The sequence below is a fragment of the Phaenicophaeus curvirostris genome, chromosome 13 (genome assembly GCF_032191515.1).
Source record: "Phaenicophaeus curvirostris isolate KB17595 chromosome 13, BPBGC_Pcur_1.0, whole genome shotgun sequence".
NCBI classification, from domain to species: Eukaryota; Metazoa; Chordata; class Aves; order Cuculiformes; family Cuculidae; genus Phaenicophaeus; species Phaenicophaeus curvirostris.
This window is the reverse complement of record NC_091404.1, coordinates 5674164-5689486: the sequence shown is the minus strand read 5'-3', so window position 1 is coordinate 5689486 and position 15323 is coordinate 5674164. Positions and strand designations below refer to the sequence as shown.

Here is a 15323-nt window from a genome sequence, read left to right as displayed (position 1 = left end):
AGCGGCGGAGCGCGGCCGGAGGAAGCCGGTGGCTGCCGGGCTCCCAGCGCCGGGGACCTGCCCCCGCCCCGCACCCGCACCCGGGGGGGACCATGAGCTCGGGGGACGTCGTGTGCACCGGGTGGCTCATCAAATCGCCCCCCGAGAAGAAACTCAAGCGATACGTAAGTGCTGGGGGGGGTTCTGCCTAAGCGGACCGCGGCGGCTTCGCTTTCCCTCTGGAATCTCTCGCCTCGGACCCAGCCGAGAAGGCTCCCGACTCCGTGCGCCCGGGGGGTGTTTTAGTTTTCCCCGATATTCTTGTGCTCTTAGGAATTAACCTTTGCCGGCTCGTACATTTGTAACGCTCCGGTCGTTATGCAACGTATCTTAGGTTAAAAAACCACATTTCGGTTTCAGTTAATGTTGCCAGAACTAACAGAATTGTAGAAGAATTTCAGCTGTCGCTTTTCCAAGGAAGGGCAAGAACCTCATGAAAAAAAAAAAAAACCAAAACCCTAATACTTTAAATTCGGAGACTCTGCTTTGTTCGGATGCTCCGTAATTCCTATGACACTTGCTAAAGGCAACAGTTTTATTTCTCAGTTTAATACGCCAGGCGCAGCTGCTGGCAGGGAGCTTCACTTTTTGTCTGAGGTGCTGAAAGAGGCTTTGCTGTAAAGTTCCCGGGAGCTGGAAGGTGAAGGGGACCGAGGGGCAGCGAGGGCTGCATGCGAGGAGAGCTGCGACTGCCTTCGGTGTTAAGGGGGCCCCTTGTTTCTCTCTCTATCTCCTGCCTGGTTCTCTGGCTCGGGTGGGAGAGAGAGGGTGCGTGTTGCAAACATTGGAAACTGCCATCGCGGGGAAGGCGCTCCAGGCAGAAATAAACGACCCTCACAAAATTGCTTGGGGCAGCATTAAATCTGCAAGCCCACCGCGGGCCATTTTGCACCCTCAGCCGTGCTGGTCCCCCAGCAGCCGTGTGGTCGCTGATGTTGCACTCCTGTAAAGCAGCAATGCGATTGCAGCCCTGCTCTGCTCTCCTGACTCTCCGCCGAGCATCCCCCGGAGCAGGGGATCCCACCTTGCACTCCCAGGCACACAGCCCGCAGCATTTGTCCTATTCACTTCTGTTTATCAGCATATTTTTTTCCTCTGGACTGCTGATGTTAGCTGTTTCTAGTAATAGGAGGAGTAAACTGCCTCGCGAAGAATGCGGTAGATGTCATTTGGTAGTATGTTTTTTTTTCTTTGCACTGAAAACTAGGGGAAAGGATCATTTACTGATGTTAGGATTTGCTTTTAACTTATTCTAAGCCAGAGTTTCTTCCTTTAAATCACAGTATTGCATTGAAATGGCCGAACATATGCTTTGTTCAGTTAGCATTTTCCAGTTCTAAAATAACCACTCTGATGTGTCTCGAGGGAGCTGCAAATAAAACATGGATATCTAATTTTTGTTATATTTTGTAACGAGTGCACTAATAGCACTGTACAGCAGGCACTACACAATGTAAGAGCCACTGATTCACCCAGCTGGTATCATTAGTAACTCTGTCAGTGAAGCTATTTTTGATGACTCAATATTCATAAAAGGGCAAAGTAGAGAAAACAGAATGTGATAAAGCTGGGATTTGAAAGCCCCCATTATACAGTCAAGATAATAGGCACAACAGGGGCTCTGAACAGCTCACCAGACGAGTTGCAGCCTGCTCTGCTCAAATTTTGCACTACAAAACCTAGGGAAATGGGTCTATGTTATTCTTCAAACATCAGCCTCTAGATTAGCCAGATCTCTGCAGATTAGGCTTTGTTTTCTGATTAGGAGGATAAACTACTCCTTTGTCCGTAATAAAGCAGAAAGAAATCTGCTGCGAGTACAGCGAAGATTAATGTCCATTCTAATACGACTGGTTACACGGCAGATGCTACAAACCAAATGGAAATGGGCTCTTACCCGCTGCAAACTATATTTTTCCACTTTTTATATAGTTTCACCAGCGTGGTAGCTTGTGCATCTTGCGCTGGGGTGGTAGATAGCTCAGGCTGAGCCACAGTGGCTGCTTAAAAACAACACAAGCTTTAAAACAATGACTGTTTAAACTGACTTCAGTAGGTGTCAAGTGTCAACCGCTTACAGGAGAATGGTGTTGGCTCGGGTTCTGAACTGACAACTTACATAAATCCCCAAGCTTTACACCACCCTTTGTGTTCAGCTGGCAAAACCCAGGGTCTGGGCTGAAGCTTCCAGGGAGCTTCAAATGCTGCTTGGGCTGCTTCCCACAGGGACCTGTCCTTCCCCGGAGTGGCTCAGTTGCTCTCTTGGGGTTGTCTCCCAGCTTACGTTTTCCTGAGCTCAGCATCCGGTCTTTGTAAGGTCCAGTCTGAGGGTCTCTTGTTTTACACGCAAATAAATTCTTAATCCTCAAGCTATTATGATCACTAGGAAAATCCAATTCATTTCAGTGGAATCTGTAGTTAAGAGAGCAGACAAAGTGATGAATTCAGGTTGGGAGACTGCAGATAGTCCCACTGGAGGCACTGGTAATATTTACAGTGTTTATAAAATTAAACAAATACATCTTTGTGAGACTGGAGCCTAAAGACCAAATTATACCTTCATTTATGCTTGTTCTCTGATAAAGCAATTGGGTTTTCTACACGTAAACAAGTCAGAATTTGGCTCTGGGTAAGCAGAACATTATTTTCAAAACTTTGAAAAGCAAAAAGCAGGTGTTAGGAGTATATTTTTCCTGTAATGTCTTACAAAGCTGATGCTCTTAGTAGCACTATTCTTAGAAGTGTCTTATCATTCCCTAACAAAGGCTGCTCTCCTACATGTGCAGGAAACGAACATGAGATTAATTACCCAAGTGTAACTTTCTGTAAAAACAGAGAGCTTAACGCTAGATGCACAGAATTCATTAGAAAGCACAGGGAGCTTCACTTCAGCAGGCGAATGCTCTAATAGTGGTTTAATAGCATGTGCAATGCTTTTCTCTCTGTCTGATACTTGAACCATGAATCCAGCACGTCAGCCTCTCTAAAGAGGCAGTTCTGCAAGGGGTCTCCTGGGAGAGCATTTGGTGTGTGTTGCAGTTCTTTGTCCCCAAAGTGTGACCTGAAAGCTATGCTGCTCTCGTTTCCCCATTTTGTTCCAGCTTTTCTCACCAGTCAGGGCCGTGTGGAACTGAGGGACACAGGGGAGACCCCCAAGCTTTGGGGACCTGGGGCAAGAGAGGAAGAAACTGCTACCAAAAACTGGGAAGTGATGGTGGCGGAGGTGAAGTCCATCATGCTCTAGACCAAAACCACCAAGTTTTGGGCACAACTTGAAACTCAGACCCATGGGAGGAAAACCTGGCCCCACCGGAGATTTTTTGTATTGGTATTAGTGGGTCATGGGAGAATCTGCTTCAGGTTTGATGCGTTTTACTGTGCCTTGTATTAGTGCTGAACCATGGACTTAGATTAGGTGTTCAGAGCCACAAGGGAAAAAAGTGTTTATGTTTGTTAAAAAATTCAGAAGGCTCAGGGTGGTGTTGTTTACATATCTCAATTCTGTAACGTCAGCCTTGAACAGCTGGCTTTTGATACTTTTCATATGGAAATATATCTGCTTGCTGACTGGTAATATTTGTTTTCTGTTTATTGAAGAAGGGGGAGAATGTTTTCATGGCCTAGAAAACAAAGGAATTACTACAGCCCGTGCAAAAAGTCACTGTGAGAAGACAAAAAACACATGGAAGAAGTCACAGAGGATGTCTAATGAAATAAGAGACCAGTGCTATTGAGAAGATGTGTTGTTCATGTGCTCGTGAACAACATGATAAGGGGCAGGAGATGAGACTTTTAACAGGAGCTAATTTCAACCTGTCCTCAGATCAGTGTCCTGTAGTTTGTCACACCAGTGAGGAGCAGCAGCAATAGTAAGCAAGCCTGCCCGCTGGCTCCCGCAAATGCCACGCCAGTATTTACTTACTGTTGGTGTTCAGTTGCGTGGTTTGCAGTACTAGAGGGCTATGTACAGATGCTTGCTTGTGGTGAGTCAGTGCAGCTCCATTTAAGTCAGTGCTGCACAGCTGTACCCCAGCTGAAGGGCTATTTTTAATCTTCAGTACTATACGGATTGATGAGGGAAGACCACTTGCTCAAAAAAAGACAAGTTTCCCACTTTGCTTGAGTGACTGGATTCTTCAAACATCATTGAAAATCAAAATTCCTTGTCGGCATCTCTAGAACAAGAGTCTAGAATGGACCCCATGTTAGAAAATTTAGCCTTGCACGTCTTACCACGCTTCTTGGAGTGTCTGTCCTGAGAAGACAAATAGAGGTGTAATTTAAGGTACCAGATGCAAAAAGCTAGTAAAGCAGTGTCCACTCCTGCTGTCTCTGCGTGAGGGATAGTAAGTGCCATCAGAAAGGCTCAACAGCAAGGGGCTGTAAACATCCGTCTCTGGTTGATGGGGGGATTTGCCAGAACTTGGCCACAGCACCCACTGCCAGGGTTTTACAAGGTAAGAGAATCTTGACAACTTCTTCATTTTTAGCTGAAGTTCTGGTGTTTATCAGGAGAACAAATGGGAAGTTACTGGCCAGTAAGAAGAAAAAGTAAATTAGAATTATGGAAGAGTTTGCTCAAGTAATAGGAACGGAAGTCCCACAGCACTGCTAAGGGTGAGTGGGATGCAGATCGGCTCCTGTCTGACCTTGCATTGGGCTGGTGTCAGCAGAGGACACCGCCACCCTCATTTAAAAGAAATCCCCAAGTGCCATGTGAGGTCAAGTAATACTTATGCTGGTTTGGGATTTGGGGGAAGTCTCTGAAAAATAACTATCAAAGAGAAATCTGAACTTAATTTTTGTCCATAAGCCTTTATATTTCCATATGCTTCCTACAAATCCTCATCTCTTGGGCACTGTCCTCTCTGAATGTAGAGTTACAGCCACCTTTCATACCCTGCTGGAATCAGCATCCTGATCAACTCTCATTGAAATAACTGAGTTTATTTCACAAATTTGTGCAGGTTTTATTAGGTCTAGTTTATAGTCCGTGTGGGAATAGGAGTCCAGTGTGACAGAGAACATTGACAAGAGCTTTCTAGCTGGTTCTGTTTGTAAGTTTTTTGTCCTGCTTTTGCTTCATTTTAAAATTCAGTGTATATTCTGTCTGGTTTGTATATTAAGGAAGAACTCAGTTTTGAGAAAATGAAGACTCATACAGAAGTTCTAGTGCTGCAGGCTACATGTTCCCTTCTCTGAAATTCTGAACAAAATTGATCTAACTGGTAAAATAACAGTATAAAATTTATTTTAGGGAGGAGTTTCCATCATTGGAATTAAATGTTTGTAATTAGCTAAGAGCAAACTTGACTGTTTTCTACTACTTAGCCTTGTTTTGGTAGGTTAAGTGCAATGTTTACTCTAGACCATTTTCTTTCATTTTAACCATGCTTTGGTAGTTTAAATACAATGTTTGATGAGATAGGCTGACTTCTAAGAAAAAGATAATTTCTAAAAAACATTGCTGTTCTTGGCAACGTGCATATCAGAATGTAAAGCAGAATAGTTTCCCTTGGACTATTTATTTGGGTGGAGCCATAATAGCCCTGAAGCCCCAGTTTAATCTTTGCCTACATGTTTTCAGTGCACAGGAATGTTCAGCTATTGGTTTCTACTCAAAACACAAAACTGCGAGTTATCAGGTCTTTGCATTCAAAAACAGAGACTTAAAAAAACCAACATACTAATTTGAAATAGAGAAGGAAATGTTAACTTGAGTGGTAAATAAACTACAGATGCTATCAAACATGTTGTAGAGGACAAAGTGTTACATGCAGTTCTTTGGTGAACTCTGTTGTAGCATGAAAACTATAATATGGATAAACACATTACTTCTATCAATAATACACTAAAATGCTCTGAGTATGTATTCTGCCAATTTGATAGGTTTTTAGGGAAAGGGACACGTGTAATGTTACTCAGTAGAGAAAAGTCATTTTATTTGCTTTCTTGTCCTCTTCATTTGAGTTGGAAATTAATTAGCAATGTGATAAGACAAGGGAAAAAATGCCAACTTTGAAATGAAATTTGCATGTCAAAACATTACATCCAGCCAGAAAAAATAGATTTTTCTCTCTTTCTCATTTAACTGTTGAGTAAAAAGCAAAGCTTCCACTTTTTAGGTTTTTTTCTGCTTTAAAATATCCTTGACTTATTTCGCTTTGTGTTCCATCAGAAAGCCAACAAATGGATAGCCATGATAAACTCAGTTTTAAGATCCGCTGCAACTTGGTATTTGTTAAAAATAAACCAAAACTGATGTCTAGTCTTTGTGGCAGAAAAATACTCCCTTTCTCAGGCTAACACATTTGTGGCTTTATAATTGTTAGAATGAGACAACTGTTCTTAGAGATTTTGTTATTCCCTTCCCTTCTGATGCCAGAAACCCCACCTGACCCCTGCCGTCAGAACTGCTTTGTAGCTTTCCACAAAAGCCTTGAACAGTGCGTTTCAGTTGTTCAGTATCCTTTCCCATTGAGCATTTTACAGAAGGGCAGTAAAAATGCAATGAATTTAAAATTACTTAAATGAAAGTATTAATTTGAAAGGAACTTAGATTGTCAACTTAAAGATTTTGACTCATTTTTGACAACGCTTTTTAACAGACAACAGTTTCTGTGAGGCCCATTAGTGACAAATATTATTCATCCTCTGACTCCCAGGTCTCGGAGACCATGAGTTAAGTGTTCATATTTCTATTGGACAGAATAACAGCTATAATGGGACCCTTCCTAAATTTGCAACTGTTATAATCTCAACAGAGTGAATAGTTCGTGAACAATCTGGTTTTACATACCAGACTTACAAACTGTTTGTAGAAGTTCAAGGATTTTACAGTTGTTAAGTCATTTTTTTTCAAGCTGACATGAACTGATCGTGCCAAGGAGAAGCCAGTAGTTCAGAACAAGCATGAAACGTGTTTTACTTCCAGACTTTACAAACTATGCAGCAAAACCACCAAGTTTACAGAAGTACTGAATGTATAAATGCTGGGAAAACAGAATGTGTATGCCTGCTGTAAAGCAGCACTTCCAAGATCTGTTGCCGATTCCCCACAAAAGCCACTGGCATTCAGAGGTGACCATGTGCTGATAAAATCGCTGTGAGATGAGAAAAAGCATTTGAAGGGATGCCAGCTGAGCTTGCAGTAGCAATGAAGAAACAGTTTCATGAGAAGCCATACACTGCTTCATGAAGTGCTCACTGCAGTTCCAGTTACTACATCTGTGTTGTTTACTAATATTTATAGTGGAAGCTTTGCAAGCTTAAGGAGTTTTATTTTTAATAAGTTCAACATTTTGAACCCATCCTAAAAAAACAATTGAGTTCTCACTGAGGCCTCTGGTTTAAAAATAAGAACCACTTAAGTAGCTCAGGGAATTGCTTTTTTTTTTGAGATACTTAGGCACATTGCTTTAACAAAAAAGGATTTGCAAAATGTTTTCACTGCATATTCCAGGGCTGTTTTCACAGGTCTTCACTAGCTACCTTTCCCTGTAAACGGCGTATTACCCTGAAGTATGGTTTATAAATGATAAGTCAGTGAAAACAATCAGATAAATCCCATCATTATTTCAATATCCTCTCCAAACTCTGTCTTTGGTCTGTGCTGAAGCTGAGAAATATTCAAGCTGAAGCATCGTTAAGATGAACAGAAAGGTTAAGGGACGGTGACTGATGTAGGAAGAACAGGCTTCTTGATGGTGGTGCTGTACACCCCTCTGTTGGGTTTGCAGACTGGAAACCTAATAATACTGGCTTGTAAAGGGAAAAATAGAAGCATTTATTGAAGTGTTACTCGACTGCAATTCTTTAACAGTTTTCTTATGAAATATATGTTCTTTTTTTTTCTTTTCTTTTTTTTCAAATTCACAACTGAAAGTACTGTTGCTATGTTACTGTAATGGTGTGTAGGCTGCTAAATAAATAGAGGGAGTTTAGTCCATGCCAGAAATAGAAAGCCAGGTCAGAGGTGACATTTGGGACATGTTGAGAAAAAAAGGGAATGTATAACTTTCTTTCCTTCCTATCATTCTCTTAAGTCTCATTAACCTCAGACTATTTAGAAGGAAATTACAACAGAATTTCTGGACACGTGCGGGTACTAAAAACTGACATTTCTGGAGCTCCAGTAAGTCTTTTGGCTTTGTTTTTTTGCAAGATCAAATTTACAAGAGAATCTGGTAAAACCATGGCACCTTGCACACTTGTGAATTGATAGCTTTGAGTTATCATAGGGCAGGGGGAACGGTTAGAAATTCACTGTGCCAAGGTGTGCCCAGAAGGGAAGATATGACAGAGGGAACGAGCTTCGAGAAAATGTGCTCTTGTGAAGCCAGAAACAGGAAATTTCAGTCCATTGTCATTTGGGGGACAGTCTGGCAGGTTACCAAGGACCAGATATATGAAAATGTGCTTAGGTTATTGTGTGAGTAGCCCTAGGGACCTGCTTGTGCCTATAGCTGCCTAAACATACTGTAAACCTGACCTGTGAGTGTGCATGAGTGCCTGATTTGTACCACAGGGTCATTTTCATCCCTTCTCTATTGTGTGTGTGTGCTCCTCATTTACAGGCCTTGGCATAACAGGCTTTCTTTTAAGCTCTAGCAGCTGATTCTGTAAATGGTGGGAGCTGCAAGCTGCTAACGTGAAAACCAGAGCCCAGTCCTCCCTCTATCCATGCCAGTCGGAGCAGAACCAGCCCTTATCCTAGGAACGAGCACTGCAGCCTCATTAATTGCAGACAGCGCTCTCCAACTTTATTTCCTAAGTGTTCTCCCAGCCACGGAGCCCCTCAGCCCCCTCCCAGACCTTTGCAGCACCCCAATGCTCCCATCCTGCCGTGCCCTTGGCCACGAAGCTCTTGCGTGAGCGCCGGCAGCAGAGCAGCTGCGAGCTCTCAGACCTTCCTGCTGGCAGGAGGTGGGACACAGAAACACACACCAGAGCACACGCGTGTGTGAGATAATAGAGCACATTTGTAATGAATCTGGAAGCTCTTCTTAAATATATACGTTTACTTATAAACAAATTAGGAATGTGACACAACACGAGGCGTCTAATTTCTTTGTGAATCAGGGAAGAAGCCCACAGCCATAATTTAAACCAGCTCAGTGCATGCAAGGGCTGCTAGGACTTCTTTGTTGTGTTTTTGTAGTTCTACAAATCTTTTGCTTTTCTGCAAAGAAACAATGTAAATGTGCCCCCTACCCAAGAGAACTTCGGATCTGAGGCATTCCAGAAGATGCTACATTTACCATAAAACCTCTAGGGGAGGATTAAATTAGAGGGTACCAAAAGAGCCAATGATGCCAATATAGTTACTCTTGTCCCTAAATTGCAAGGGTTTTAAAAATTTTCTTTTTATTTATTAACACTTCTTGAATGGAGGACTGGCATTTGAATGGCTAGGAGTTATTTCCTAACACAGTGGGTGTGAATATCTCATTTAATAAGAAACTTTACTAATTTTCAGCCACAAGCCAACCCCTAGTGCCTTAGATCTTGAGACATATCTGCAGAATGTCTTGAGTTTCTGTGTCAGAAAAGGAACGAGAAGTTCAGGATCCATCAGGGCTGTTTAGTTCCTTCCATTAGGAGTTTGCTGCTGCTGCAGTGGGAGACAGTTCTTGTTTTGTAGCACAACCAGTATTCAGCCTCAAGCTGAAGGAAAGGGTGTTAGAGGCTTTCTTGTACCCTATGGAGTTCATACCCTCATTTAGGCTCCGTCAAATCCTTTACCCTTGCCAGAGACTGCATTTATCTCAGAACATAAAGAGCAATTATTATGATTTATCTGTCTTCAGAGTGACCAAGATTTTACCAGGCATTTTCTACACAGAAATCTCCAGCAGAAATGCAACCTACAGCCTGTCCTTTCTAGGGCTTTGTTGCCCATGCTCAGCAAATTGTCTGGGTTTAACCATCTTTATCAGCATTGCTAAATGGAAAGCAGGATGAATTATACCCTCTGCAGTCCTGTTATGTTATCCTCCTAGCAGACCTATTAGTCTTTCATTCTATTTCCAGGTCCTTTGTGCTTGAAATGACCTTCTAAACTTTAGAAGTAAACTTGGTTTGCTGAGGAGTAAATCAAAGCTGTTTAGCTGTTAGAGTGTTCTAAGCGGGCTGCAATGACATCTGCCCATGCTCTTTGTTGGGGCAAACAGCTTGATTGTTAAAGGCCAAATGAAGTTATGCTGAGGCACAAGACAGCAGATATGGCCAGGTTTTGGATAAGATAAAGTTACCTAGGTGAGGGTTAAGTATCTTTGTGCTGCTGCTCTAAATCCTTAAGGACTCCCCTCACCGTGACACTTACCTTGTTGTGGGTTCAGAGATGCTTTAGTGAAACTTGCCATTCAAGAACAGGCAACACAAGTTTGGGAGGTGAAGAGCCAGAACAAGCTTGCATGAAGTGGTAGCAGTGCAATCCTTTCCAGAATACAGCGATGGAGAGGGATAACCAGTGAGATGTACCCCAGTGCTATGTGTCAGGAACATTTCCAAGCAATTTGCATGTAGTTTAGCAGCCTGAGCTATGTGAAGATTTCAGCAGTGGCAGCCCTGATTCTCATGCTCAGAATTTACTGTGCAACCACAGTCAGGTTTCAGTTTGACTCGTTCCTTGGGTTTACTGGATCTGGAAATGGAACTGGGATCTCTATATGAGCATATCTTTGTAGATTCTAGTTCAGAGACTGGGTTGTTTGGGGTTTTTTTTTAAGAAAATAACAGTTTTATGTGCCATATATGAATAGTAATAAAAGATAGGGAACAGAGGGAAGCAGTCAGATTATAGAGCTTGTACTATTAATGGTTATAAGTCCTAGGATCATATTATTGCAGGGCAGCTGGTCACTTCTGACTTGCACCTAGGGTTGCTGCATTCAAGGTAATGGCTCTGAATGGAAATCTGGTCATGCAGAATCACTCCAGATCTAGTTCATTGTGCCATTTTAGGGCATGATCTTCACGATTCCTTGCTGGGACTGACAAGAAAATGTATATGACCCTTACGCAGCAACAGCAGCAAGTAGATATGGGAATATAGCACAACTGAGTGTAACCATCAGACAGTGAACTTGTCCTTTCCAAAATAAAAAGCGCCCGTAACGGACAGAAAGGCCAAGTAAGCATTTGCCTTAATAAACTGTTAGAATTGGGCAGGTGCACACTCAAACTGGAAGGTTAGATCTGAAGCTTTTATTTGCATTTATCGGTTTGCACAAATCTTCTTGGAATACCTCTTTGTCATCTCTAAAAAGATTTCAGAAATAAAGAACTTAGATTTTTCAGGAAAAAAAATCCTGAAATAGAAATGGCACCTCATGTTCTCTAGCAATGTAGGAGCTTAAGGAGAAACCAGAAGCCAAAAAATGCAGTCTTAAATTCTAATCCATTATGACCATATTTACGGGAAACATTTAAATAATCTGAGCTGTTTCCCCTACATGTTCCTTGCTGTTAACAACAATACGTTGTGACTGGTAATATCTTGTCTTCATTAAACACTGAACTTGAATATCAGAGTCGAGCTTCAGGCTTTTCTATTTATCTTTTGTATCAGTTGGCTGGATGCAGATCAAGCCCAGAGCCATGGCCCTCAGCAACAGGGGAATGTGAAGAGAGAAGTGGGTAGGAAGGTTTTGCCTCCTGGTGGATGCCCCCAGATCTGCCATTATCAGAGCTCCTGGTAGCTGCAGTGCAACCAGGAGAGGTGGCATGTGATATGGGAACTGCAGCACGTACCAGCTTGTAATTGGAAACTGAAGACAATGAATAGATAAGAATATGTTGAAATGCACAATTTCACTTTATTTTGTGTAACACCTTTCACATAAAGCTTTGCACTCAAAGAGATTACAGACAGATAAAATTATGGTGAAAACTAAAAGCAGAGTTGCAGAGAAATTGGTAACTTCTTAAAAAGAGTAAAAATCTCGCTTTCTATTTAAGAGATAAAATCTATGCATAGTGCAGCTTTGCATAGATTGGTGTAAGAAATGCATGGCTCATGGCAAGCAGCATTCTAGAAACACATAATGTGAAGGCAGATGCTAGCTGCTGGTTGCTGGCTGGGGAATTCCTGTACCATCTTTGAAATTATCATCCTGTTTGATGGGGCAACACACGAAGTGCGAGGCAAGTGCATACGATGTTTCTCCCCTAGGTGAGGTTATTAATCTGAAGGGTGAGAGACAGTGTGAAGGCTGTAAACACCTACTATCATAACAGTCCCAGCTGGTGAGGATGGGTGATGTAATGGATCAAGCAGGAGGAGAATGTTTTCAAATGGGAGGGTGTAAATTTGAAAGGCTGCATATAGGAATGAAGAGTCACAGACCTAATTCGAGCACACCAGCATCTCAGCAGATGGTCCAGCAGATGAGTTGCTGTGCGCCATGGTGTGTGTGAGAACATGAGAGTAACGTCAAGGCTCTACGCAGAACAATAGCCCTGCCCAGTGCCTGGCACAAGGTAACATCAGATGCTGTGTTCCTTACCCCCGCTGGGCCCTCCCTCTTCCATCACAGTGCTTTGTTGGCCTGCAGATCCGAGCTTTCCACAACAGTATTTCATACAGCAGTTCTGCATTAGAGCAGTTTCCTCCTCCGTGCTCTGCCTTCCCTCTCCAAACAGAGCAGAGCCAGCCCCTGACGTGCAGGTCCTTGCCAGTCGCACTGACACTGATGTTGCATCATTCACTTCGCCACCTGCCTTGGGCTCCAACTGAGCAGGCACTTCTCTTGTCTCCTTTTTCAGGCCACAGAACAGCCTCACTCGGATGTTTTGGGTTTATATCCTACAGTTCCAGTTCATCTAGCAGTGAAATCCAATGTCCAGAGGGGTTTAATGTGCATCCTATGTGACTTCCACCTTCCTTAATAACTGCAGCTCTTTGTGAATTTTAGGGAAAAACATCAGAAAATCTCCAGAAATCCATTCTTTGTTTACTGACCAGCTTGCATCTGACTTTCTCCAGGGGTCTGTTTACCTGCTTACTATTTGTAAGACCTTGGGGCTCCATTTGGAGTGAATCACATATGTATGCACTTACAACTAGCTCCTGGGAAAAATATTGTTACCACTAACAGCTTAGAGTAGCCTTTGCCACCTTACAGTCATGCTGTGTTCCTGCTTAACAGTTTTAAGACCTTTTTTTTTTTTTTCCCGGTGGTTTTCTAACAAACCTCTCTTCATGCAGAACAATATATTCATATAGGACATTCCAATAGTCCACATTTTGTGATACAGAAAAATCTGTCTCACTAACCAGTTTACATGTAACATTGATGAAATTCCTACCACAAAACTGTTTCAATAAGCTCCGTTTCCAGTGCAACCTACAGGAAAATCACATAGGTGTATAATGATGTATGAATTCAAATCACTATAATTACGCTGATAAACATCTTCTCAGATGTTCTTGGAATGAGTGACATCCTTTCCCTTTTTCTTAAACTAGTTGTGAAGCAATAAAAACTAAACTGGGAGCAATGTTCTTTTTTCCAGTATCAATGTTCCCATGGCACACTTCTAGCAGATATATGGCAGCTCAGCTGTGCCAATAAAACTGCAGACAAGTCCTTAGATTCAAGCAGCAATGACATAAGCAGTGGTAATCCCTACTTTCCCACACACTATCCTGTCAGATTCCTTTTATCATCTTGCAGTCTTAAGAACACAGTTCAGGTTTTGTGTTTCCTTCAATCTCAGCATATTTACTTGAATTGCAAACAAAGGCTTTCTTTAATCCTTCGTATTTTTGTTATAGTTGCTTGGAGCCAGCACTAAGGCTGCCAAACACACTGAGCTCATCCAAGGGCACACTGTCATTTCCATCGTGGGTTGACCAGTCATTGGGGTGACAGTAATTCTGTGAGCACCCAGTGACAGCTGTTTGGGCCAGGTGGTAGATAGGATACATGAGGATATTTCACTACTGGACCTTTAAATTGTGCTTAGCAAGAAGAATGTTCTGATCTTTCATAACTAAATTTTGTATGTACAGCAGCCAAACAACAACAACAAGAAAATCCAGGTCTGTATTCACTGTTTGTAAAATAAAACTTTGAAGTGTCTCTCAGCATAAGGGCTGTGGAAGATTTTATGTTAGTAAAGGAAAAATTAAACATCATAACCTATTTTATTGTAAAGAAGCAGAAGCATGTTAAAAACTGTTATGGTGGTTAATGTTTATTCTAAACAAAAGAACTCTTTGGAGCATTGTACGTGCATACAGTAAAACAGTTAAATAGGAAATAGTGAAATCCACTATGATTTTTACACAACTTTTTCTTTCATAACATACTTACACAACGGAGTATCATAGAATCATAGAATAACCAGGTTGGAAGAGACCCACTGGATCATCGAGTCCAACCATTCCTATCAAACACTAAACCATGTCCCTCAGCACCTCGTCCACCCGTGCCTTAAACACCTCCAGGGAAGGGGACTCAACCACCTCCTTGGGCAGCCTCTGCCAGTGCCCAATGACCCTTTCTGTGAAAAATTTTTTTTCCTAATGTCCAGCCTAAATCTCCCCTGGCGGAGCTTGAGGCCATTCCCTCTCGTCCTGTCCCCTGTCACTTGGGAGAAGAGGCCAGCACCCTCCTCTCCACAACCTCCTTTCAGGTAGTTGGAGAGAGCAATGAGGTCTCCCCTCAGCCTCCTCTTCTCCAGGCTAAACACCCCCAGCTCTCTCAGCCGCTCCTCGTAAGACTTGTTCTCCAGCCCCTTCACCAGCTTTGTTGCTCTTCTCTGGACTCGCTCCAGAGCCTCAACATCCTTCTTGTGGTGAGGGGCCCAGAACTGAACACAGGATTCGAGGAGCGGTCTCACCAGTGCCAAGTCCAGAGGGAGAAGAACCTCCCTGGCCCTGCTGGCCACGCCGTTTCTGATCCAAGCCAAGATGCCGTTGGCCTTCTTGGCCACCTGGGCCACTGCTGGCTCATGTTCAGGCGCTGTCAACCAACACCCCCAGGTCCCTCTCCTCCAGGCAGCTTTCTAGACAGACTTCTCCTAGTCTGTAGCACTGCACAGGGTTGTTGTGCCCCAAGTGCAGGACCCGGCATTTGGCCTTGTTAAACCTCATGCCATTGGTCTCAGCCCAGCGGTCCAGCCTGTTCAGATCCCTTTGCAGAGCCTCCCTGCCCTCCCGCAGATCGACACTTCCACCCAGCTTAGTGTCGTCCGCAAACTTTCTAAGGGTGCACTCGATGCCTTCATCCAGGTCATTGATAAAGACATTGAACAGGGCTGGACCAGCACTGAGC

At 42.9% G+C, this 15323-nt stretch overlaps 1 protein-coding gene across 2 annotated transcripts in view; it reads left to right on the top strand.

Moving 5' to 3' along the window:
* Positions 1-15323, top strand: part of GAB3 (GRB2 associated binding protein 3) — a 68709-nt gene continuing 53386 nt past the window's right edge. The window contains exon 1 of one of the 2 annotated variants that reach the window (XM_069867471.1): positions 1-164. In XM_069867471.1, the coding sequence (XP_069723572.1) occupies positions 93-164 (72 nt within the window). In that variant the 5' untranslated portion in view covers positions 1-92. The remainder of the gene's footprint in view (positions 165-15323) is intronic. The other variant, XM_069867470.1, reaches the window with a different exon arrangement.